This window comes from Mustela nigripes, chromosome 8 (assembly GCF_022355385.1).
Source record: "Mustela nigripes isolate SB6536 chromosome 8, MUSNIG.SB6536, whole genome shotgun sequence".
NCBI classification, from domain to species: Eukaryota; Metazoa; Chordata; class Mammalia; order Carnivora; family Mustelidae; genus Mustela; species Mustela nigripes.
Genome location: NC_081564.1, coordinates 34,978,193 through 35,002,498, shown reverse-complemented (window position 1 = coordinate 35,002,498; position 24,306 = coordinate 34,978,193). Strand labels below are relative to the sequence as shown.

Sequence of the window (24,306 nt, the reverse complement as noted above, 5' to 3'; positions counted from 1 at the left end):
GTATCTTATGGTTTTGGGTGCAATTGTAAATGGGATTGACTCCTTAATTTCTCTTTCTTCTGCCTTGTTGTTGGTGTAGAGAAATGCAACTGATTTCTGTGCATTGATTTTATATCCTGACACTTTACTGAATTCCTGTACAAGTTCTAGCAGTTTTGGAGTGGAGTCTTTTGGGTTTTCCACATATAGTATCATATCATCTGTGAAGAGTGATAATTTGACTTCTTCTTTGCCGATTTGGATGCCTTTAATTTCCTTTTGTTGTCTGATTGCTGAGGCTAGGACCTCTAGTACGATGTTGAATAGCAGTGGTGATAATGGACATCCCTGCCGTGTTCCTGACCTTAGCGGAAAAGCTTTCAGTTTTTCTCCATTGAGAATGATATTTGCGGTGGGTTTTTCATAGATGGCTTTGATGATATTGAGGTATGTGCCCTCTATCCCTACACTTTGAAGAGTTTTGATCAGGAAGGGATGTTGTACTTTGTCAAATGCTTTTTCAGCATCTATTGAGAGTATCATATGGTTCTTGTTCTTTCTTTTATTGATGTGTTGTATCACATTGACTGATTTGCGGATGTTGAACCAACCTTGCAGCCCTGGAATAAATCCCACTTGGTCGTGGTGAATAATCTTTTTAATGTACTGTTGAATCCTATTGGCTAGTATTTTGTTGAGTATTTTCGCATCTGTGTTCATCAAGGATATTGGTCTATAGCTCTCTTTTTTGGTGGGATCCTTGTCTGGTTTTGGGATCAAGGTGATGCTGGCCTCATAAAATGAGTTTGGAAGTTTTCCTTCCATTTCTATTTTTTGGAACAGTTTCAGGAGAATAGGAATTAGTTCTTCTTTAAATGTTTGGTAGAATTCCCCCGGGAAGCCGTCTGGCCCTGGGCTTTTGTTTGTTTGGAGATTTTTAATGACTGTTTCAATCTCCTTACTGGTTATGGGTCTGTTCAGGCTTTCTATTTCTTCCTGGTTCAGTTGTGGTAGTTTATATGTTTCTAGGAATGCATCCATTTCTTCCAGATTGTCAAATTTATTGCCGTAGAGTTGCTCATAGTATGTTCTTATAATAGTTTGTATTTCTTTGGTGTTAGTTGTGATCTCTCCTCTTTCATTCATGATTTTATTTATTTGGGTCCTTTCTCTTTTCTTTTTGATAAGTCTGGCCAGGGGTTTATCAATTTTATTAATTCTTTCAAAGAACCAGCTCCTAGTTTCGTTGATTTGTTCTATTGTTTTTTTGGTTTCTATTTCATTGATTTCTGCTCTGATCTTTATGATTTCTCTTCTCCTGCTGGGCTTAGGGTTTCTTTCTTGTTCTTTCTCCAGCTCCTTTAGGTGTAGGGTTAGGTTGTGTACCTGAGACCTTTCTTGTTTCTTGAGAAAGGCTTGTACCGCTATATATTTTCCTCTCAGGACTGCCTTTGTTGTGTCCCACAGATTTTGAACCGTTGTATTTTCATTATCATTTGTTTCCATGATTTTTTTCAATTCTTCTTTAATTTCCCGGTTGACCCATTCATTCTTTAGAAGGATGCTGTTTAGTCTCCATGTATTTGGGTTCTTTCCAAACTTCCTTTTGTGGTTGAGTTCTAGCTTTAGAACATTGTGGTCTGAAAATATGCAGGGAATGATCCCAATCTTTTGATACCGGTTGAGTCCTGATTTAGGACCGAGGATGTGATCTATTCTGGAGAATGTTCCATGTGCACTAGAGAAGAATGTGTATTCTGTTGCTTTGGGATGAAATGTTCTGAATATATCTGTGATGTCCATCTGGTCCAGTGTGTCATTTAAGGCCTTTATTTCCTTGCTGGTCTTTTGCTTGGATGATCTGTCCATTTCAGTGAGGGGAGTGTTAAAGTCCCCTACTATTATTGTATTATTGTTGATGTGTTTCTTTGATTTTGTTATTAATTGGTTTATATAGTTGGCTGCTCCCACGTTGGGGGCATAGATATTTAAAATTGTTAAATCTTCTTGTTGGACAGACCCTTTGAGTATGATATAGTGTCCTTCCTCATCTCTTATTATAGTCTTTGGCTTAAAATCTAATTGATCTGATATAAGGATTGCCACTCCTGCTTTCTTCTGATGTCCATTAGCATGGTAAATTCTTTTCCACCCCCTCACTTTAAATCTGGAGGTGTCTTCGGGCTTAAAATGAGTTTCTTGGAGGCAACATATAGATGGGTTTTGTTTTGTTTTTTTATCCATTCTGATACCCTGTGTCTTTTTATTGGGGCATTTAGCCCATTCACATTCAGGGTAACTATCGAGAGAGATGAATTTAGTGCCATTGTATTTCCTGTAAGGTGACTGTTACTGTATATGGTCTCTGTTCCTTCCTGATCTACCACTTGTAGGCTCTCTCTTTGCTTAGAGGACCCCTTTCAATATTTCCTGTAGAGCTGGTTTGGTGTTTGCAAATTCTTTCAGTTTTTGTTTGTCCTGGAAGCTTTTAATCTCTCCTTCTATTTTCAATGATAGCCTAGCTGGATATAGTATTCTGGGCTGCATGTTTTTCTCGTTTAGTGCTCTGAAAATATCATGCCAGCTCTTTCTGGCCTGCCAGGTCTCTGTGGATAAGTCAGCTGCCAATCTAATATTTTTACCATTGTATGTTACAGACTTCTTTTCCAGGGCTGCTTTCAGGATTTTCTCTTTGTCATTGAGACTTGTAAGTTTTACTATTAGGTGACGGGGTGTGGGCCTATTCTTACTGATTTTGAGGGGCGTTCTCTGAACCTCCTGAATTTTGATGCTCGTTCCCTTTGCCATATTGGGGAAATTCTCCCCAATAATTTTCTCCAGTATACCTTCTGCTCCCCTCTCTCTTACTTCTTCTTCTGGAATCCCAATTATTCTAATGTTGTTTCGTCTTATAGTGTCACTTATCTCTCGAATTCTCCCCTCGTGGTTCAGTAGCTGTTTGTCCTTCTTTTGCTCAGCTTCTTTATTCTCTGTCATTTGGTCTTCTGTGATTGAAGGGTGCCTGGGAAGCTCAGTTGGTTAGGCATCTGCCTTCAGCTCTGGTCATGATTCCAGCATCCTGGGATTGAGTCAACAGGGAGTCTGCTTATCCCTTTCCCTTTGTATCTTATGGTTTTGGGTGCAATTGTAAATGGGATTGACTCCTTAATTTCTCTTTCTTCTGCCTTGTTGTTGGTGTAGAGAAATGCAACTGATTTCTGTGCATTGATTTTATATCCTGACACTTTACTGAATTCCTGTACAAGTTCTAGCAGTTTTGGAGTGGAGTCTTTTGGGTTTTCCACATATAGTATCATATCATCTGTGAAGAGTGATAATTTGACTTCTTCTTTGCCGATTTGGATGCCTTGATTAGACTTTGGATGCCTTGAAAAGACTTGATTAGTCCATTCATAAAGATGACACCCAATGGGTACATAGGATAAGGTGCCCAATCTTATTTAGTAATCAGGATAATTTAAAATGAAACCACGAAAGGATATTCTCTTAATAACCATGTGATATTTTGATTTGTAATAAGAAATATACATTTGGTCTTCATCCCTGTTCCTTCTATATCACTAATTCTTTCTTCTGCCTCATTTATCCTAGCAGTGAGAGCCTCCATTTTTGATTGAACCTCATTAATAGCTTTTTTGATTTCAACTTGGTTAGATTTTAGTTCTTTTATTTCTCCAGAAAGGGCTTTTATAGTCTCCCGAGAGGGTTTCTCTAATATCTTCCATGCCTTTTTCGAGCCCGGCTAGAACCTTGAGAATTGTCATTCTGAACTCTAGATCTGACATATTACCAGTGTCTGTATTGATTAGGTCCCTAGCCTTCGGTACTGCCTCTTGTTCTTTTTTTTTGTGGTGAATTTTTCCGTCTTGTCATTTTGTCCAGATAAGAGTATATGAAGGAGCAAGTAAAATACTAAAAGGGTGGCAACAACCCCAGGAAAATATGCTTTAACCAAATCAGAAGAGATCCCAAATCGTGAGAGGGGAGAAAGGGGATAAAAAGAGGTTCAAAAAGGAAGAAAAAAAAAAGAAAAGAATTAAAAAAAAGAAAATGAATAAAGAAAAATATAAAAAAGAAAAAATATATATATTAGATAAAATAGTTAAAAAACATTAAAAAAGAAAAGGGTAAAAGTTAAAAAATAAATTTTACCAGAAGGCAAGAAAAAAAATGAAAAAGAAAAAAATTAAATTAACTGCAAGACTAAAAAAAATCACAGGGAGAAAGCCATGAGTTCCGTGCTTTGCCTTCTCCTCCTCTGGAATTCTGCTGCTCTCCTTGGTATTGAAACCGCACTCCTTGGTAGGTGAACTTGGTCTTTGCTAGATTTCTTGTTGATCTTCTGGGGGAGGGGCCTGGTGTAGTGATTCTCAAGTGTCTTTGCCCCAGGCGGAATTGCACCCCCCTTACCAGGGGCCGGGCTGAGTAATCCGCTCAGGTTTGCTTTCAGGAGCTTTTGTTCCCTGAGCGCTTTCCGTAGAGTTCCGGAGGACGGGAATACAAATGGCGGCCTCCTGGTCTCCAGCCCGGAGGAGCCGAGAGCCTGGGGCCCCACTCCTCAATGCACACTCAGAGAACAGCGCCCAGTTACTCCCGTCTGCCTGACCTCCGGCCGCGCTGCGAGCTCACCGAGCCTGCGACCGGTTCAAGATAACACCGAGCTGTGAGCTTATTGTCGGCTCTGTCTTTGTAGCCGGCTTTCCCGTTCCAATACCCACAAGCTCTGTGACACTCAGACACCCCCGATCCTTCTGTGACCCTGCGGGACCTGAGGCCTCTGGAGCAATGTCCCTCAGTAGAACAGACTTTTAAAATTCCTGATTTTGTGCTCCATTGCTCCGCCGCTTGCCGGGAGCCGGCCCCTCCCCGTGGGGTCTATCTTCCTGTTGCTTTGGATTCACCTCTTCGCCAGTCCTACCTTTCAGAAAGTGGTTGTTTTTCTGTTTCCAGAATTGCTGTTCTTCTTCTCTTTGATCTGCCGATGGATTTTCAGGTGTTTGCAATCTTTAGATAAGCTATCTAGCTGATCTCCTGCTAGCTGAAGTAGTCTCAGCCTGCTACTTCTCCGCCATCTTGACTCCTCCCTGTTTTTTTTTTTAAATGATTAAAAACATACAAACCATTCTCAGCTTTTGAGCTATACAAAACAGGTGACTGGCTGGATGGAGCCTCAGACCCCTGCTCTGAAAGATAAGAGCCCTTTAAATAATAATAAACACTATGCGTGATCTGGAAAAATAATCAGTGTTCAGATTTCCTTGATTGTCTTATAATCTTATTTCTCTTAGCCATTTATTTGCATTGTTATAACAGTTAAGTTGACATTTTGCAAGTGAACAGTGAGTGTCTTAAGTTCATCCCCCCCCTTTCTGGGAGGTTGGTGGTTGTTGCTGAAACTGTGTTTATCCTATACAGTTTCCCATATTTTCAATTTTGCTTGTTGCCATTTAATGGCAGAATCATTTAATGTGTTCTTCTGACTACTATGTTTCTTGCAATTATTTCCTTTTTTGTGAAGCTGTCAGCCACAGGTGACCCCTCCTACATTCATTGATTTGTTAAGGATTGTAGAATGGCTCCGTGATAACCAGTTCTTCTTGATTTAGTAGCTAGAATAGTCCCAGCAAGAAAAGCTCTCCCATATCAAATATGAGTTACCTTAATACGGAAATAATAAAGGGAGGATGGTAGAAATGCTTGATACTTTGTCTTTTTCAGCACGTTTTTTAAAAGTAAAGAGGTAGTTCACTGGCATCACCTAAAAGTGACCAAGGGGTTATTAGTATTATTATTATTGTCCCCAGCACCATGGTCTTTGTCATCACCACATTGTCGTCATTGTCATTGTCATCACTGTTATTGTCATCAACTTGTGGATTTAAATACATTTGATGTGTTTTGACCCATCACACTTATTATCTTTATCTCAGCTCAAATAAATGGAACTTACTCAGGTGGGTGACCCCTGTCCTAGGCCATGCCAGGTGGCTTTCTTACTTTCTGGTGTGACAATATATTCCAGGCTTATGTTTTACATTTTCTACCTCAGTGACCTAGAGTCAGCCATTTTTACAGGGAGCGCTGGTTCTTGTTTAGTGGGAACTGATCTATGGAAATTACAGTCTGAGCATAAGAGGTACTCATTACTATGCTCTTTTGTTCCTGAATCTTCCCATTGGGCAGAGCTGGGATATATACCTATACACACAGTTAAAAACATGTCTTGAGATCATATTGACAATTTTTTTTAAAAAAGATTTTATTTATTTATTTGAGAGAGAGAGCACACGAGCACAAGCATGGGGAATGGCAGGTGGAGGGAGTGGGAGAAGCAGGCTCCTTGCCCAGTGGGGGAAGCCCAATATGGGACTTGATTATAGTACTCTAGGATCATGACCTGAACTGAAGGCAGTGGCTTAATGAATTGAGCCACCTAGATGCCCCATATTGACAATTCCAATTGAAATTCAGAACCACTAGGCTTTTAGCCTCCTTTATCATGCATCTTTAGCTTTGTTCAGCTATGTTTTTCATAGTTTCATAGTTTGTGTACTTTAAGGTATATTGATTGGGAAAAAGTGATGTTCTTAGCCAGCCATGTTGAGGACTAGCCCCATCTTTTAGATTGTGAACGATTATGTGGGCACTGCCATCATCCTCATATTAGAGAGTCGTTATTACAGTTTTGAAGGAAACAGGGTCAATTCCTTGCCTTGCAAAACCCAAACCTTTAAACTAACGGGAAATGTCAGTCAGGCCTCTGAGATTCCTGTGGCTGAGTTAATCTAGTCAACAGTGGGATATTTGATTTTAGGACTATGGAACTTCTAATTTCATGGTTTCTAACAACTGCATTTATTGTGTATATCCTGTATTATTTGGATGAATGTCTCTGTAAAATGAAACAAAACTTGGTTAAGTAACCTCATTCAAATAGTACACCTATATAAAGAAATGGACTATGCCTAAATATCAGCATGAGATTCTAAATTTCCAGAATTAATTTTTTACTTGAAAATACTTGTAAGACTATTACACATTCAAAGAATATGCAGTTTTGGATATCTTCAGGTTACTTTGGCTATCTGTATATTTTTTAGCCAATTTAAATATACTTGTCAGTGTGTACTCATAGTATATGATAATATAAGTAAGAACTTCTAGTCCTATGCTTCCAAATTGGTAAATATTTGGGTTGGCTTCATTATGGCCTAGAAATCAAAAGTCAATAGTATCTTGGTTATTAAAATTTTATATATATATATATATAAAGTTTTGTATATATATTAACATAATATAATATAATATATATAAGATAAATGTGATATATATTAATAAAACATAATATAATATATATATATTATATATATAATGTATATATGTCTCCAGAAGGTAGAAATGTTGAGGTAGTCTATTATTATTGGATTTAGATTATATAAAATATTTTCAATACGTTTATTCCAGATCTTGCTGATAATTGTTGTGATCCTAGTGGTAAGAATTTCAGTCAATTTGGGGGCTCATGGGTGGCTTGGTTGTTAAGCATCTGCCTTCGGTTCAGGTCATAATCCCAGGGTCCTGGAATTGAGTCCCACATTGGGCTCCTGGAACGCGAAGCCTGCTTTCCCTCTCCCACTCCCCCTGCTTGTGTTCCATCTCTCGCTGTGTCCCTCTCTGTCAAATAAATATAATCTTTAAAATTAAAAAAAGAAAAAAAGGATTTCAGTCAGTTTCATCCAAATGAGTGCATTTACAAGTGCGTTTACAGAGACTATTTTCCCTATTGAATAAATGAAGGTACAGTTCATCCCCAGCCATCTGGCTCAGGAAAGGTGACTGGCCAGTATCTCCTTCAGGCTTGTGCACTCAGAGCAACTTCAAAATGCCCCGGATTGACTAATTTGATCCAAGTGCTGCTAACATCCCAGACCTCAATTTCTCTCAATCATTGCTCTGATTATGGCAACACTATTTCCAAAAGACTTAATATGTATCTTTTTGATGGTAAATTACTGCTCATTTAGAAGTTCTACAGTCAGTCCCTTGCATAAAGAAGATTATAAGTCTAATTTAAATGACTATCAGTACCTTTTTTCCTAGCATGCTCAAACCGAAATACATGCATGTTTAAAGACACTCTTGCTTTTGTATGAAGCCATATTTAACCCACTAAGATTATTTCCTCTCAGACAAGGCCATTATGGTTGTTTTATTAAGTTAACAAAAGATGGCAATTTCTTTAACAACCCTGGACATTCAGGTGCCAGGTTGTTCCTCAGGTATAGGTCTTTGTTCCTGACCAGCATGTCCTGGGCTGTCTTTTACCGTGAACTCTGATAATCTAAAGAACGATCTGGATGCCTGTCCTTGGCGATGCCACATTGTCCTGCTGTAAGGGTTTTGAGAACATGGAGCACCAGTCCTTGGCAGGGCTGCCTCTCCCTAAATGTGAGAATTAATAGAAAACTGTCCAACAGATTCACTGTCTCTATGCAGTGTACATTTTCATTGCTTTGTTTTGCCAGAAGAGCAGAAAGTATCCCATAGGCTCTGAGATGATCAGGAATACCAAAGGTTCTGAACATATTGTCCTATCTGTCACCACTGTCATGGGGAGAGACACACAAGGAAAGGAGTCATGTGCCTTTTCATGCCTCCCCGAATCAGAGACTTCTATTCCCCATTCTTCCCTGTTTAATTCTGACGTGAGGAAGCCTAGCTGTGGACCAAAAGACATCTTAAAAATCAGCTTGTTCAGTCACCCATTCAATGGCTAAATCCCTTTAACAGTGCTACCAACCTTTCCTTGGATGTCCCAGGCATGGTTTTTGTGCTAGAGATATATCAATTAAGAACCTGGCAAAGATCCCTGCCTCTGGGAGACTTATATTCTGGTAGGGGGTGAAGAGAATGACCCCTATCTCTGTGGGACTTATATTCTGGTAAGGGGTGAAGATAATGACCCTAATAAGTAAGCAATATCCTATGTTAGCAAGTGTTCAGTAGCATTAATAGGAGTAGCTAGTCAGGACACAGGGCATCAGCAGGGCCATGCAGGAGAGGTTTCAGTTTTAAATCTGGGGACTGGGTAGGCCTCCTTGAGTATACATGGGTGATGGAGATAAGTCAGGGAGGGCCTCCAGGAGGAGGAAGATAGACATCTGGAGGGTAGCCTGTCTGGGTGGGAAAGTGACAGCTCAGAGCCCAGTGTGGCTAGAGCCCAGGCATCCTGCAGACTTATGGGGCCATGGAAGTGTGGGGTGGGCAGAACTGGTTGTGTACATTCTTAGAGGTCACTCTTGTTCGCAAGTCTAAACATGGAAGTTCTCCACATCTAATGTAGCAGCAAAACCTGCCCACTTCTGTAGGGCAACACTTCACCTGAAACTTTATGGCCTGTTTTTCCTCCTTAGAGTCATAGTCCTTAGAATCATAGTCACATGTTTTAATGCAGAAATATCAATGTCCTTGGTAATGGGGTGCTGATCCAGACTTCCCTGGGATATCACATAATATACCATATAGAAACCCTTTTAAAATCAAAAATAAATCTGAATTCTGAACCACATTTTACCCAAAGAGTTTCAGATAAGGGATAGAGCCCCATGGCCATGACATTCAAATGCTGTTCCTATTTTACATGTCTGGTCTTTTAATTTTGGAAGATAATTGTCCTTTCTTCTCCCTCTCGAGTCATCTATTTCCAGGTGTTTATCAGGTTTTACCTGTAGTGATGAATGCTGCACAGTCACATGAGGTCCTCTTCATGTTCCACTGAACAAGCCTATTTCTCATATGCTCCTCGGAAAACAGGGGCCCCCAGAAAAGAAGGCTCTCTTCTGGGGGCCACCACCTCCCCAGATACTCTATTTCTATTAATATAACTGAAAACTGAATAAGGCTTGAAAAAAATCCACTTCACAAAACTTCTTATACCCTTAAGTGATGAAGGTGCTTCTAAGGTCGCCTGTGATCCACTGGTAAAGTCCAGGGAGTACAGGATTGATTTACATTTATTTTGACTCATATTTATTTCATTAATTTAAATTCATTATTAGGCTTTGCAGGTATCTTTTCTTTTATCCCATTTCACACATTCATGTGCTGGTTAGTTGTCACCTGTACATACGACACACACAACTACGACTCTCAGCGACATTAATAGTCATGTTGGAGGAGTCAAGGACATAAGGTTTGCCAAGGCTTCAGAAACCTGCTTCAGCATCCGTGCTGACAAGCAGCCATAGACTCTGGTCGTTCATAGGCTTCTAGTCCACCCAGCCTTCCTGGCACGTGTCCTATATTGCTCTCTTCTTGTCCATGGAGATATCACAGGTGATGCCACCTGGTGTCTTGCCAACAGCTGGAAACACTCCATCCTCCTCCTTTCTAGCAACCCAAGAAGTCAGATTTGACACAAACCAGGTGAGGGGTGAGCACTCTCTCCTCCTCCCCATACCCCCCATTATCTGAGGACATCATCCCATGTGTCCTCCATCAACCCTATTGTGGATTCCTTGTTCATGAGTGTTATTAGTCACTGAGCTAACGCAGAACCTAAAGTCACTGTTGGACCTGACAGGTTTTTTTCAGCCTCAGGAAACAAAGAGACTATTATTAAAGTATCAGTGTCAGAACTTAGAAGGAAATGAATCAATATCGTCCAAGAAGTGGCTCTGTTCTCCCTGTGAGTTAGGACTTCGTCTCAAGTTCAGGCTTTTGGTCTGCTCTCATCTCTGTGTCTCTTCCTGCTGCAGTCCTTGCCATCTTTGAGCCCTTCCTCTGCCATCATCCCTCTCCCTTCTGTCGCCTCACCCAACTTCACTCCTTTTTGACTTTCTGTGTTTGCGCTACAGCAATTCTCCCTTATTCATGGGTCCAGTCCTCTATGTTCTCCAGTCTTTAGGCAACTGTTCTACATGCATTTACAAGGTGGGATTTTTCTGCCTATATAAAATTACTGGTCATACCACAAACTTAAATGATATGCATGAACCTTAGTGATTTATCTTCTAGATAGTTAAATAATGCCATGCATCCTGAATTCTAAATATACATTTTAGTAGTGCTGCATGTTCTTCTGTTCAATTATCTTAAGCACGCTTAATTTAATTTAGTTTGGTTTATCTATTCCATTTTTAGAAATAGCCCCTTATGGCTATTGAAGATGTGAATTTCAAGGAATAGTTTTGTCTTGTGGGAGGAGGTCAGTGTAGACTGCGTCTCAGAATATTACAGGGAATTTATCCTTCTTGAAAATATTAAAGATGGGGGGTGGGATGGCTCAGTGGGTTAAAGCCTCTGCCTTCGGCTCGGGTCATGATCCCAGGGTCCTGGGATCTAGCCCTGCATCGGGCTCTCTGCTCAGCAAGAACCCTGCTTCCTCCTCTCTCTGACTGCCTCTCTGCCTACTTGTGATCTCTGTCTGTCAAATAAATAAAATCTTAAAAAAAAAAAAAGTACTAAAGATGGGTTTCATTTTAATTTTAAAATTCTGTCTAGCAGGAGAGTAACTGAATTTGTACTGTGGAAGCCATGCAGTATCACAAAAATAAATATTTTTTTTTCTGAAGATTTGCCCTTTTACCTAAGATAAGCTGAGGGTCCCTCCCCCCACACACTTTATACTGTTTTGGAAATATTGTAAGAAAAGATCAGTGATTCAGGTCAATTCTCTGTCCTATTTGATCCATTTGTAATATCTGAAAGGAGTTGGAAAATAACTTCATTTTAGGAGCTATCTGAACTCTTGTTAAAAAACAATTCTTATAAATAGATAATTAACTCTCTTTCAAGCCTTTTATGTTGTTTATCAAAAAGAAACCTTAAAATTTTTCATTCCTTTTAAACCAACCATTTTAGGAATAAGGATTGTCCTAACATCATTTATAACAGTGATACATGTAAATAATTTTAATATATAGTGATAAAGAAATATATAGATAAATAATGGCTATAGCTATAAAATGGGAAACATTAAAAAGCATGTTTTTGAAACCATTTAATGGCATAAACATGTCCATGGATATCATAGATAAAACACACACACAACCACAATTTCAAATTTTATTTAAATGAAATAATGCATCAGAAAAATATAAACTAAAATACCTTAAAATATTTACACTATTTATCTTTAAGTGATTGGATTATGTCTAGTTTTTAAATGTCTATTTTTTTATATTTAAAAAAAGTTTCTACAGTAAACATTAGATTTTAAAAATCCATTTCTCTTTTTTAATTTTTATTTATTTTTTAAATTTCTTTTCAGTGTTCCAGAATTCATTGTTTATGCACTTCTCTTTTTATAGTCCTTAAGAATATATTTTGTGTGGGTTTGTTCTGAGCTGGATGTACCTGGTGGCTTGTGGACACCTGTGACACTCGGCCACCTGGATTGTAGGTTGGCTCCTCCTTAGCAGGTTGAATTAAGCTCTCCTCCCTTGCTTCCCTCTTCTGCCCCTGCTTGGACTTATCAGGTCAGCTTCATATCCCTCCTTCCATTCTCCATTCAGCTCACCAAGTACATTTTACCTATTTTTTTGCAATCATTTTTAACCTGCACTCCAGATTATTTTAGCGCAGTCTTTGAATAAAGGTGCAAAGGCTAGAGTTTATGCTGTTGATCTGTAGTAGGTAGGGATGACTTAGCATGCATAATGTGAAGTTTACCAATTTGACTATGTCCAAAAGCACAATTTAATGGTCAAGAACATTCACAGTGTTAGGTAACCACTACCACTATTAATTTCCAAAACTTTTCTGTCACCTGAAACAAAACCTATTAAAAAATAACTCCCATTCCCTCTCCTCCCACTCTTAGTAACCTTCATTCTACTTTCTGTCTTGATGAATTTGATCATTCTAGATACCACATAGAAGTAGAATCATACCATAGTTGTCCATAGTGACTGGTTTATTTCACCTAACATAATGTGGTCAAGGTTTATCCATGTCATGACATGCATCTGAACTTCTGTCCTTTTTAAAGCTAAATGATATCCCATTGCCTGTATAGGACATCTTTCATTTAACCATTCATCCATCAATGGACACTTAGGTTGTTGTCTACTTTTGGCTCTTACAAATAATGCTGCTGTGAACATTGGTGTATAAGTGTTTGTTTGAGTACCTGTTCTCAATTCTTTTGGGTTATATCCAGGAGTAGAATCCCTGAGTGATATGATAATTTTGTTTAACTTTTTAAGGTCTTGCCAGACTGTTTTCCACAGTGACTGCATCATTTTATAATGCCACCAGCAATGCACAGGGTTCCCATTTCTCCATGTCCTCAATAACTTGTTATTTTTAATTTTTAATTTTTTTTGGATGATAGCTATCCTGCTGAATGTAAAGTGGTATTTCATTGTGGTTTTGATATGTATTTCCCAGTTGACCAAAGATGTTGAGCATCTTTTCATATACTTATCAGCCATCTGTATATCTTCTTTGGGGGAAATGTCTTTTTAATTTCTTTGCCCATTAAAAAAAATTGAGTCTAGTTGACACATGTTACATTAGTTCCAGGTGTACAGCATAGTGATTTAACTACTCTATACTTTATGCTGTGCTCACCACAAGTATACCTACCATCTGTGACCCTACAACACTATCCCAGTATCAATGACTATATTCCCTATGGTATGACTTTTATTCCCATGATTTACTCAATCCATAACTGGAAGGCTATATCTCCCACTCCCCTTCACCCATTTTGTCCCCTCCCTTTCTACTTCTCTCGGACAGCCATCAGTTTTTTCTCTGTATTTACAGGTCTGATTCTGCCATTGTTCATTTAGTCATTGTTTTGTTTTTTAGATTTCATATATGAATGAAATCATATGGTATTTGTCTTTCTCTGTCTGACTTACTTCACTTAGCATACGTCCTCCAAGTCCAGCCATGTTGTCGCAAATCCTTGGATTGTTTGTTTCTTGTTTTTGTTGTTGGTTGAAGGACTTCTTTATATATTCAAAATCTTAATCCCAATCATGCACATGATTTGTGAATATTTTCTCCCACTCTCTATTGTTTTAATATCCTTTGATGTACAAAGTTTTTAATTTTGATAATTTTTTTTCTATTGTTGCCTGTGATTTTGGTATTTAGAAATCAGTTCTGAATCTAACATCATGAAGATTTTACCCTATATTTTTCCTCTAAGATACTTACAGTTTTAGATCTTAATTTAAGATATTTGTTGTATTTTGAGTTCATTTTTATATGCAGCAAAAGATAAGAGTCCAACTTTATTCTTTTGCCTGGATGTCCAGTTTTTCCAACATCAGTTGCTGAAAAGACTGTCATTTCCCCATTGAGAGGTCTGGGAACCCTTGTCGAAAATCCACTGACCTCATATGTTTGTTTCTGGGCGCTCTATTCCATTGGCATGTGTCTGTCCTTATGCTAGTGTCATGCTGTCCTTTTGATTACTACAGCTTTGAGGCAAGTGTTGAAGTTGAGAAGTATGTCTTTCAACTTTGTTCTTTTGTTTTGTCTACAGTGATGACCTGTGCATACAACTTTTGCTAGCCCTTAAGACCTAAACCTATCTCAAAGATTTGCTTATAGCTCTGACAAATCAGGATGCAGGACTACTGTATATCTTTGAAAAACAATAGGCTTTTTCATTATCCTGATGGTCTCTGTATTAGTGTTCTATTGCTTGTTTAACAAATTACCAGAGACATAATGGCTTTATTACTTTGTAGTTCTAGAGGCCAGAGGTCCTCAATAAGGTGACCGCAAGCCTGGTTCCTCCTGAAAAGTGTAGAGGAGAATCGGTTCCTTACCTTTGTGGCTTGTTAGAGACCTTATTCATTTCTTGGCTCATGATCCCTTCCTTCATTTTCAAACCACATCACTCCAGCCTTTGTTTCTGTGGTCACATTTCCTTCTTCTGCATTTGACCCTCCTACCTTCTTCCTCCCTTGTAATTACATTGGGCCCATCTGGATAATTTAGTATTCAAGGATACTGGGATAATTGTTTCATCTCCTCATCTTCATTCTTATTTTAATCACATCTGCAAACTTCCTTTTGCTATGCACAGGGAGCATATTCTCAAGTTCTAAGAACTAGGCAGGAGACATCTTTGGGGACTATTATTTTGCCTGCCCCAATCATGATGATTGGGCAGTGTTGCTGATTGAGGACATGCAAAATCTCTCAAATAATTTTCCATATTGGTCCCCCTTGTAGATAAAGATTAATTATCCAGTTTTAGGACCTAGAGTATATATATATATATATATATATATATATATATATATATATACACACACATATATATATATATATATATATATTAATTTAGCAACTTTATATTTCTGTGCTCTACCTATGAAATACTTTTTCCACTGGGGCTGTGATTTTTAGAGTCAGCAAATATTTATTGAGTTTTATTTCTGGTGCACGCATGTACACCAAATGAATAAGATCTATTTCTTTACTTTGAAGGTACCCTAGTCTAGAAAAGGGAGAATATGACTACAGTATAACACACTTTTTGTCTATTTTATTTCCTGAACATCTTCAGAATCCTTATTTTTAGAACCTTTATCTTCCTCTCTCTCATCCTTCTTTTTGTCATTTGTTGATTTCTTAAAAAGAAAAAAATTACCAATCTCCCTTGACCTCAGTTGGAATCCCACATTTTTTCCTTCAGTCTGTTACTGTACCCATAGATATGTTCATGTCACCCCTTTACCTAAAATCCTTCCATTACTGGCATCAGGATAAACTATAATACTCAATATGTCATATCCCTTAGTGTAGTCCTATTGTACTTGTCTTTCTAGCCTCATCACCGGCCATTCTAGACATGCTTTGTTCTAGTTGCATGGAATAGGTTGTACTTCCTACATTGTTCATGCTCTCTTGGCTCTGGACTTTTGCAAAGCTTTTCTCACTCACTGGGTTCCATTTCTCCTCCTTCTCTGCCCAAGAAACTCCCGTGCATTCTCCAGCCTGGCCTCAAGTAGTGCTTTCTAGAAGGCTGACCCAAACCTCGCATCCCTCTCCAGTGTGGTCCTCTTTTTCTGGGTTTGCTGGGTTATGCAATTTATTGCTCTATACTATATAACCATTGCCTTACCTGGCTGTTTTTCTCACCAGGTTGTAAATTCAGTGAGGTAAGGGATCTTTTAATTCCATTCTCCCTGTATATGATACAGTGATACAGTGCCTTCCTCCTAAGGGATTTTTACTAAGTGTTGGTGAAATGAATGCTTGGATGCATGTATCTTGGAATGATTTAATGCAAAATGACCTGCAGATTTGAGTAAGATCGATGAGCAGGTATGGACTTAAGCTAAAATGATTATTAGTTAGCACTTGGTTTCTCTTTCCTATATACTATTTCTCTTGAAGAAACTGAATCTAATTTTCAGTATGTGGGATTCAAAAAGCAAGCCCCAGTCCTGAGAATTGATGGACTAGGGTATAATTGTTAGTTTGAAGCTGTTTAATTTAAAGAATAGATCTCTGGCATGGAGACAACACCTAGGAAGTAATCCTACTCTCAGTGTATGTATAAATCCAAAACAGAGGTTTTTTTAAACGTGAGTGCCATCAACCCAGTCTTGAATAGTTGTGAGTAATCAATAAATGCGTATTTCCAAATCCTTTGGAAGAAGCTTTCTTTTGAAATAGGCGTATTCTGGCAGAAAAATATTACAGGATTACTGTAGAAGTATATTCTTACAAGATTCATGCCACAAGTGAGTAAATAAATAAGTAGATAGCCTTTTTTTGGTTGCCGCAATTTATAAAACAAATACAAATATGAAATATGCCTTTCTTTAGGGCTTAACTTTTTTTTTCTCCGAACTTGGAGATTAGATTTGTTTTGCTTTTTTTTTAGTTTGGAAAAAGACAAATTGCGTTTTATAGACTTAGTAGATCTGAGGTTACTCCTAGTGGTAGAACTGGATTGTTTATTTGCGAGGAAGGTTGGGAGACTGAACGCATGGACTATAGAGAGGAGTGCCGTCCCCCGTAGCGTTAATCAGCGATGCCAGATTGATTCCATTTTGTTTCGCTTTCCTAACTCCTTGGTGTGCTCTTGTCAGAGCAAATTTGGGGGATTTAGTAAAAACTGGGACAGATGTGTAAGACACATAAGATATCTATAGGACCCCACGCTCTGATTTGTAACTTCTTCAGCTATTAACCAAGCCGCTGTGGCAGAAAGCACTGCAGGGGATGTTGGTGGAACTCTTCCTCCCCACTCCTGATGTTTCCTTCCCTGCGGCAGGAACTGTACCAGTGCAGCACTCTGCTGCCTTTTCTCTGCCCACGCAGGAGCTGCCTGGGAAGGAAGCTGTGAGCATACACAGCGTAGCTCCTTCTTTGGGAGCTAACCCCCTATAGGAGCCCTGTTCTTCCATCCTGTGAGTTTTACAGCAGCACCCAACATGTGGGAGGCCTTAGTGCTTTTCTAAGGTGGCCTGTGGCTGGGTGGGTGAGTCTGTTTAATTCTGTGCTTCAGTCTTAGCAAGCCCATTGTCACTGCATCTCAGCCATGTCCTCTACTACCAGATTGACAGGTCATAAAAGCAGTACCTTGACTGCCTGTCCACCTTTCTCCTTGACCTTGTCACTCACTTGGTCCACAGTTGGGGTGGGGATGTGTGGTGCGACTCAGTAAACCAGTGTCTGTGTTTGTATGTTTAAATTCTCACACCTGCCCTGCAGGTGAGCTGTATCACACTTCTTATTGCCAATAAGGGAAGGGAGGCTCTAGGAAGGTAAATCACTTTGAAGTTGGCTTTGGCACCCTGGTCGGTCTGACTCCAAATCCATGTCCATTAGGGCACGCCGCCAAAGAAAAAAATCACAGATGAAAGCTTTTAGAAGACATTGTGTAATATAAATAACTGAGTAATATAGATGAGTTTTATTATGTGTAGCTTAGCATTTTCATACTCCTACATAAAAACACTTTCACGGAGCCTGCAAGTCACTAAATACACAGGTGCTTCCTTCCCTCCCTGGTTCCACTGGCTGCCTTCATTTCATCCAAAGCATTCAGTTCTCTCTAACTATCTCGGGCTTCCTGCCCGGTTTCCTCTGGCTAGATAGAATACTCCTCTCCCACCCTCTCCCTTTGCCTGGTTAGCTCCTTGTTGGCCTTCAGATCTCAGCTCACTTCCTCAAACTGGCCTCCCACAGCCGCCATATCTGAAGATGGTGATTTCTGCCAGCCATCTGATGGGTCCCTTTACCACCCTGGCCATCATTTGTCATTCTGTATTCATTTCCAGCCTAAACTTCCCACGAACCAAAGTGCTGTGGGCACCATAACCGCACTTCTGTCATTCTGCACTGTGAGCCTAGTGTCTTAACACAGTTCGTAGCACCTGGTTGGCACCCAAAATGGATTCTGAGTGAACAAGTGGATGGAAATCTTGGCATCAGGCATTAGTTCTGAGGTCTGTGTCCACTGTTTTTTATTCAGTGCTTGCAAATGACATATTAAAGGTAACCTTTATCCTGGGAATTGTAATTAAGGACTGAAATCTATAGCCTTCTTATGAGACCCTAAATTATAAGAAGCATAATGGATATCTGAGGCTACATAACTCAAGACGGGCTTCATTGTTGAGGATGGTGTAAGATGAAGGTACCACAGGGAGGGAAACTGCTTTCTGTAGGATGTGGGAGAAACTTCTTCTTTTTTTTTTTTTTAAAGATTTATTTATTTATTTATTTGGCAGACAGAGATCACAAGTAGGCAGAGAGGCAGGCAGAGAGAGAGGGGGAAGCAGGCTCCCTGCTGAGCAGAGAGCCCGATGTGGGGCTCAATCCCAGGACCCTGGGATCATGACCCGAGCTGAAGGCAGAGGCTTTAACCCATTGAGCCACCTAGGCACCCCGGGAGAAACTTCTCTTGTAGCATTTTACCATCAGGTACTATTAAACATCTCCTTGTTTTTTGTATCCTGAAACACATCATAAAGCTTAGAATAGTCCATCAGACCTGTTCAGTTCAGGAATATGTTAATACCTACTTATTTTTTTAATGTTATTCTTAATATTTATTTTTTCATAGATTATAAAAAGGTCGGCAGTAGGGTAGCATGTGAATTAATTTTATTTCCTAGCCAAGCATCAAAACATAAAGTATAAAGTGGTATGAAAATACCAAATGGTAATCGTTTGGGAGTCAAATAATTTTTCCATATGCATTTTTCTACTCCTGGTGAGCTCACTTCACATAATTAATATCTTGAAGGGGCCAAGTCAAGATGGTTCTGCACATTAATTTTGCATTCCTCAATCTTGAAAGTGTTGATCGTGGCAGGATTTCACTTTCCCGACCAGCTGTTTCCCTAGAACTAGTGCCCCTGGGTAATAAACAGTGGAACCCAGATCCACATGCAAAGAACATGGATACTGTGCCATCAAGCGTCTCACTGGTTCAATATGATGACTGATATTGTCTCTTTTTGTCTCCCCTACCCCCGTTTCTGCAGGGCATTGATGGGCGCGATGCTCCCCTCAAGGAAATAAAGGTGACCAGTTCCCGGCGATTCATAGCTTCTTTTAATGTCGTGAACACAACAAAACGAGATGCTGGGAAGTACCGCTGCATGATTCGCACCGAAGGAGGGGTTGGAATATCAAACTATGCAGAATTGGTAGTTAAAGGTATTTAATGTATTTTTATACCCTTAAATAGTCCATTAAAATAGACATGTCAGATGGCCGTGAGTTCACTTTTTGTTTAAAACGCAAACTTATCCTTGTCTATTTCCAAACCGTAGCTTGGTGGTGACAGGCTATCTTGATGGATTGCATTTTAAGTACAAATTTTGCACGTGAGCGATATTTCTGAAAAATGTATTTTATTTATGTTGGTTTATTTGCAAGCAAAAGCCCTGAATGTGCTCTTGGCAAGTTCTTCTGCCAACTCTGTACACAGCGATTACAACCTATAAATTCTTTTAAGGAATGTTTTTTTTTTTTTTTTTTTTTTTTTTACTGATAGAAAATCACTTAAAATGCAAATATTCACCAGCCAGGGTGTTTATGATAGCAGGGTGGTTAATAAAATGAAGCAATGCCAGTATAAAAATGCTCAGTCATATCACACAAGCCATATTGATAATACTGAGTTAACATTCGTAATGTTGCAGTTAGGTTCCATTACTATATTTTGCATGACTGAAAAATTGAGTCATTATATTCAGGGAGGTGGTGTGTGAGGGAAAAAAAATAAAAAGAGGATAAATAAGTTTCCATTGCTGGTCTAATGGCTTTTTTTTTTTTTTTTTTTTTTTGGTGGGCTAAGGAGCTTATGATATTAAACTACTAGTGCAATTCTCAGTCCCAGACAGAATGATTTGAACTTCTGGATGCACTGTGAAGCATTTTTAGATAATTTGTGGTAGGCCATTGCTGTTTTGTCCTAGGAGAACAGAATGATGCCCATTTTTGAATTTTTTTCCCATTGCATTTGTTAAATATGAAACATAACGCTGATCTCTTTTGGATCAGTTCTTCCTTGTATCAGCAAATTTCTCTGTGTAAGCTGTTTTAACGACTGTGGGGTTCAAACCCCAGAACTAGCTATGTGGGCATGGGCCAGGGGCTTGCCTCCTCTGTGCTTTCCTCAAGTATACAATAAACATTAATAATGTCACCTTCCCTGTGGGGTGATCAAGAAGATCAAGTGCAAAACGTAGATGAATGGCACTTAGAACAGTATGCATAGTTAGCCGCCGGCACATGTCAGGGCCATGATGGGGGTGGGCGAGGTGATCCTTAGCCCCTGCTTCTGGGCATCAGTGAACTTCATTTACGAATGCTTGTCACTGCCCTCTTTCTGAATTTTATTTTATTTTATTTTTTTTTAAAGATTTTATTTACTTATTTGACAGACAGAGATCACAAGTAGGCAGAGAGGCAGGCAGAGAGAGAGGAGGAAGCTCAGCTCCCTGCTGAGCAGAGAGCCCTGTGTGGGACTCGATCCCAGGACCCTGAGATCATGACCCAAGCCGAAGGCAGCGGCTTAACCCACTGAGCCACCCAGGCGCCCCCTCTTTCTGAATTTTAAAACCTAAATGCCTGCCCAGCTTTTCTTCCCTCCCTGCACCACACCCATATTAAATGCAAGTCTCTGGGAACACAGCCTCTCTTATAAAATCTATAGGTGACTTTGGCATATGCTTCTGTTGTGAAATCCCTGCTGCCAATATTGGTCACACCTGGCTTAGGAGAGAAATGATCATTGGTGAGCCTTCCCCCAAGCAGGAAGGACTGACATTGTGCATATTGAAATATCTATCCCGCTAATATATTTTGTCACAGCAGATTCTTAGGAATTTTAGTTTGTGGTGAAACTTTAGCAGGTCTGGCTAAGACTTGAGTTTACGTTTAAGAGCCATAAGAAAACTAATTGTTCACAGTAACGCCTATCCTTGTCTGCAGAAGGCTCTCTGAAAGACGAGGAGTCACCGTGTAGAATACAGACACTAGGGATGCCTGGGTGGCTCAGTCAGTTAAGCATCTGCCTTGGGATCAAGTGATGATCCCAGCGTCCTGGGATTGAGTCCTGCATTGGGCTCCCTGCTTCGCGGGGAGCCTGTTTCTTCCTTTGCCGGATGCTTCTCCTGCTTATGCTCTTTGTCTCTATCTCTCTGACAAATAAATAAATAAAATCCTTTAAAGAAAAGAAAGAAAGAAAGAAAAGCAGACAGCATTTACCAACAAATCCAGTAGAGCAGCAGCCTCAGTGTTCGTTCCATGGCTGAGTTCTTTATTATCATTATTAGTACTTAATGTTCCTCCCGGCTCAGTTCTCTGTGATTGTGTTCCATTTTCTGACTGATAGTCGCTCCAGCATTTCACTGTGACCAGCACTGTTCTTGAAACTTCGTGCTTCATTATCAGTATAATGTAACTCTCGTAACCTTGCTCAGAATGGCCTCTGTGCAAAAGTTCATTTGTTGGATGGCATAAGTCAATCATAAATTGCTAGTCTCCCAGAACAAACGTGAGCACAAAGAATGAATGGGTTGTAATTCACATTTATACAACCCATTTTCCTGTGTTAGGATGGCATAGTGGTAGCTTGGCTCCTTGTGATAAAAATAAAAATGTCCCGGCACCTCTTTTCATTGCTGCACATGACCAAAGTCAGGGACAGCTGGCTTGCAGTTGTGGCTCAAATCTGAAATTTGACTTTTCTTCCACTTATAATTTTATGGCCATATTTTTCATATGTTTTATATTTTTAAGAGAGATAACATGCTGAATCGTACTAGCATGTTATGCTTCATAAAGTATTACCTTGACATAAAGATACATAATTACCTAATACATAAGGTAGACATTACCTTACACAGAAAGATAATTACTTTAAAATATGCGGTGACACTTTTGAGGCCACTTGTATAGAATTGAACTCTTTTTTGTATGCATGTAATATGTGGAGTGTTGATCTTCTAAAAAATGGGAAAACCAGAGTCTAGAGAGCTTGTAATTTTCTTAAGGTCACATCCTGATTTGGTACCAGGCCCCCAAAAGGAAACCCACGTCATTAAGTAACTGTCACTCCTCTCTTATTTATGTCTACCACGCTTTTGCTAATCAGGGACATAAAAAAATATTTCATACAATCTCCACAATTTGCGTCTATATGCATGTGTATCAGTATCATTTAATTATGTGAGCTGTGTATTAGGCATTTGCATATGTTTATCATTAGATACATGTTTATGTATCTGTGTGTGTATAAATTCTTTCATTGCTGGCTTGGTTTAAAATTACAGTTGAGGGGCACCTGGGTGGCTCAGTGGGTTAAGCCTCTGCCTTTGGCTCAGGTCATGGTCCCAGGGTCCTGGGATCGAGCCCTGCATCAGGCTCTCTGCTCAGCAGGGAGTCTGCTTCCCCTCTTCTCTCTCTGCCTGCCTCTCTGCCTACTTGTGATCTGTCTGTCAAATAAATAAATAAAATTAATTTTAAAAAATAAAAATAAAATAAAATTACAGTTGAGCCTTGAACAGCATAACAGCTGGAGGCACCAACCCCTGTGTAACTGAAAATCCACACATAGCTTTTAGCTCCACAGAAACTTAGCTAATAACCTGTTGCTGACCAGAACCCTTACCGATAACATAAGCAGTCTATTAACACGAATTTTGTATATGTATCATATACTGTATTCTTACAGTAACCTAGAGAAAAGAAAATGTTATTAATAAAATCATGAAGGAGAGAAAATATGCATGTATAAGTGGGCTCATGCAGTTCGAACCGTGTTGTTCAAGGGTCAACTGTACTTTAATTGTGAACTTGCACTTTCTTTAGAATCATATATTTTAAATTGCTTTCTGTCATTTAGTATAGGTGGACTTCCTTCCTTCTCCTCTTCCTTCCTTCACTTTGGGAATTATTCAAAATTTAAATATTGACTTATTCTCATACGGACTCTTCCAAGAACCTAAAAGTCCCTTGGAAAGTCTAGTCCAATTATTCCAGCTTCCAGTGGAACCTTTCATTTGATTTCACATATTTGATACTTTTCTTCATGGGGAATTAATAGAGAAAATATTCTCAGGTCAAGCAAGCATTAAAATCATGTCTATGTTAGGATACTAGCAACAGTATCCTAAATGAATTGGTGTGCTCACTAACCTTTGTGGCCTTGCCCCTGAGTTGAATTTTGAATGGCAGTTCAGCAACCCTTGCTAGCATTTGCAACTTCAAAGTAATTAACTGCTCTTTCAGCCTGGCTCCATAACTGCCTTAGGATATACTATAAAAGGCCCATTTCATGTCTCGGTTCAAGGAATCGCCTAATGATATAAATTGATGTTAAATCATGATGAGTTGAGTAAGAACTGTTTAAAGAAATGAAGAGCCAGCACAAAGTTGTGGTTTATGAACAATAGAAGCAATATATTAGTAAGTCTCCGTGAATTCTGTAGTCTTGCAACTACAGTTCGGCCTTCAGTGTCTATGTTGACACAGTCTGATGAGGTTTCCCAGCTATTTTTGAAAGTCAGTAAGATTCATCACACCTCGATTACAGAAAAAGAACAAAGACACCTCCACCCAACAAAGACAACTGTTGTTATTGGCATCTTAGTCTGGGGATCCACCAGGTATCATCCCAAGGGCCAAGGTCAGTTGGTCCTAGCTGCGATGAGATCCCTATCAGCAGGAAGCAGGACCTGAGCAGTTGGCTGTGTCCACTGTGGGGCTGACAGAATTTACAATATGCAAGCCAGCCTATGCCTGCAATGGAACATAGCAGGCTTTATTTTTTGTACATTCAGATGTGCTAACCGAGGAGTT

At 39.3% G+C, this 24,306-nt stretch overlaps 1 protein-coding gene across 13 annotated transcripts in view; it reads left to right on the top strand.

Annotated features, from left to right (window-relative positions):
• PTPRM (protein tyrosine phosphatase receptor type M) overlaps positions 1 to 24,306 on the top strand; it is a 777,671-nt gene that overhangs the window by 347,499 nt on the left and 405,866 nt on the right. For all 13 annotated transcript variants that reach the window (XM_059409214.1, XM_059409213.1, XM_059409212.1 and 10 more), the window contains exon 6: positions 19,479 to 19,653. In XM_059409214.1, coding sequence (XP_059265197.1) covers positions 19,479 to 19,653 — 175 coding nt within the window. The remainder of the gene's footprint in view (positions 1 to 19,478; positions 19,654 to 24,306) is intronic.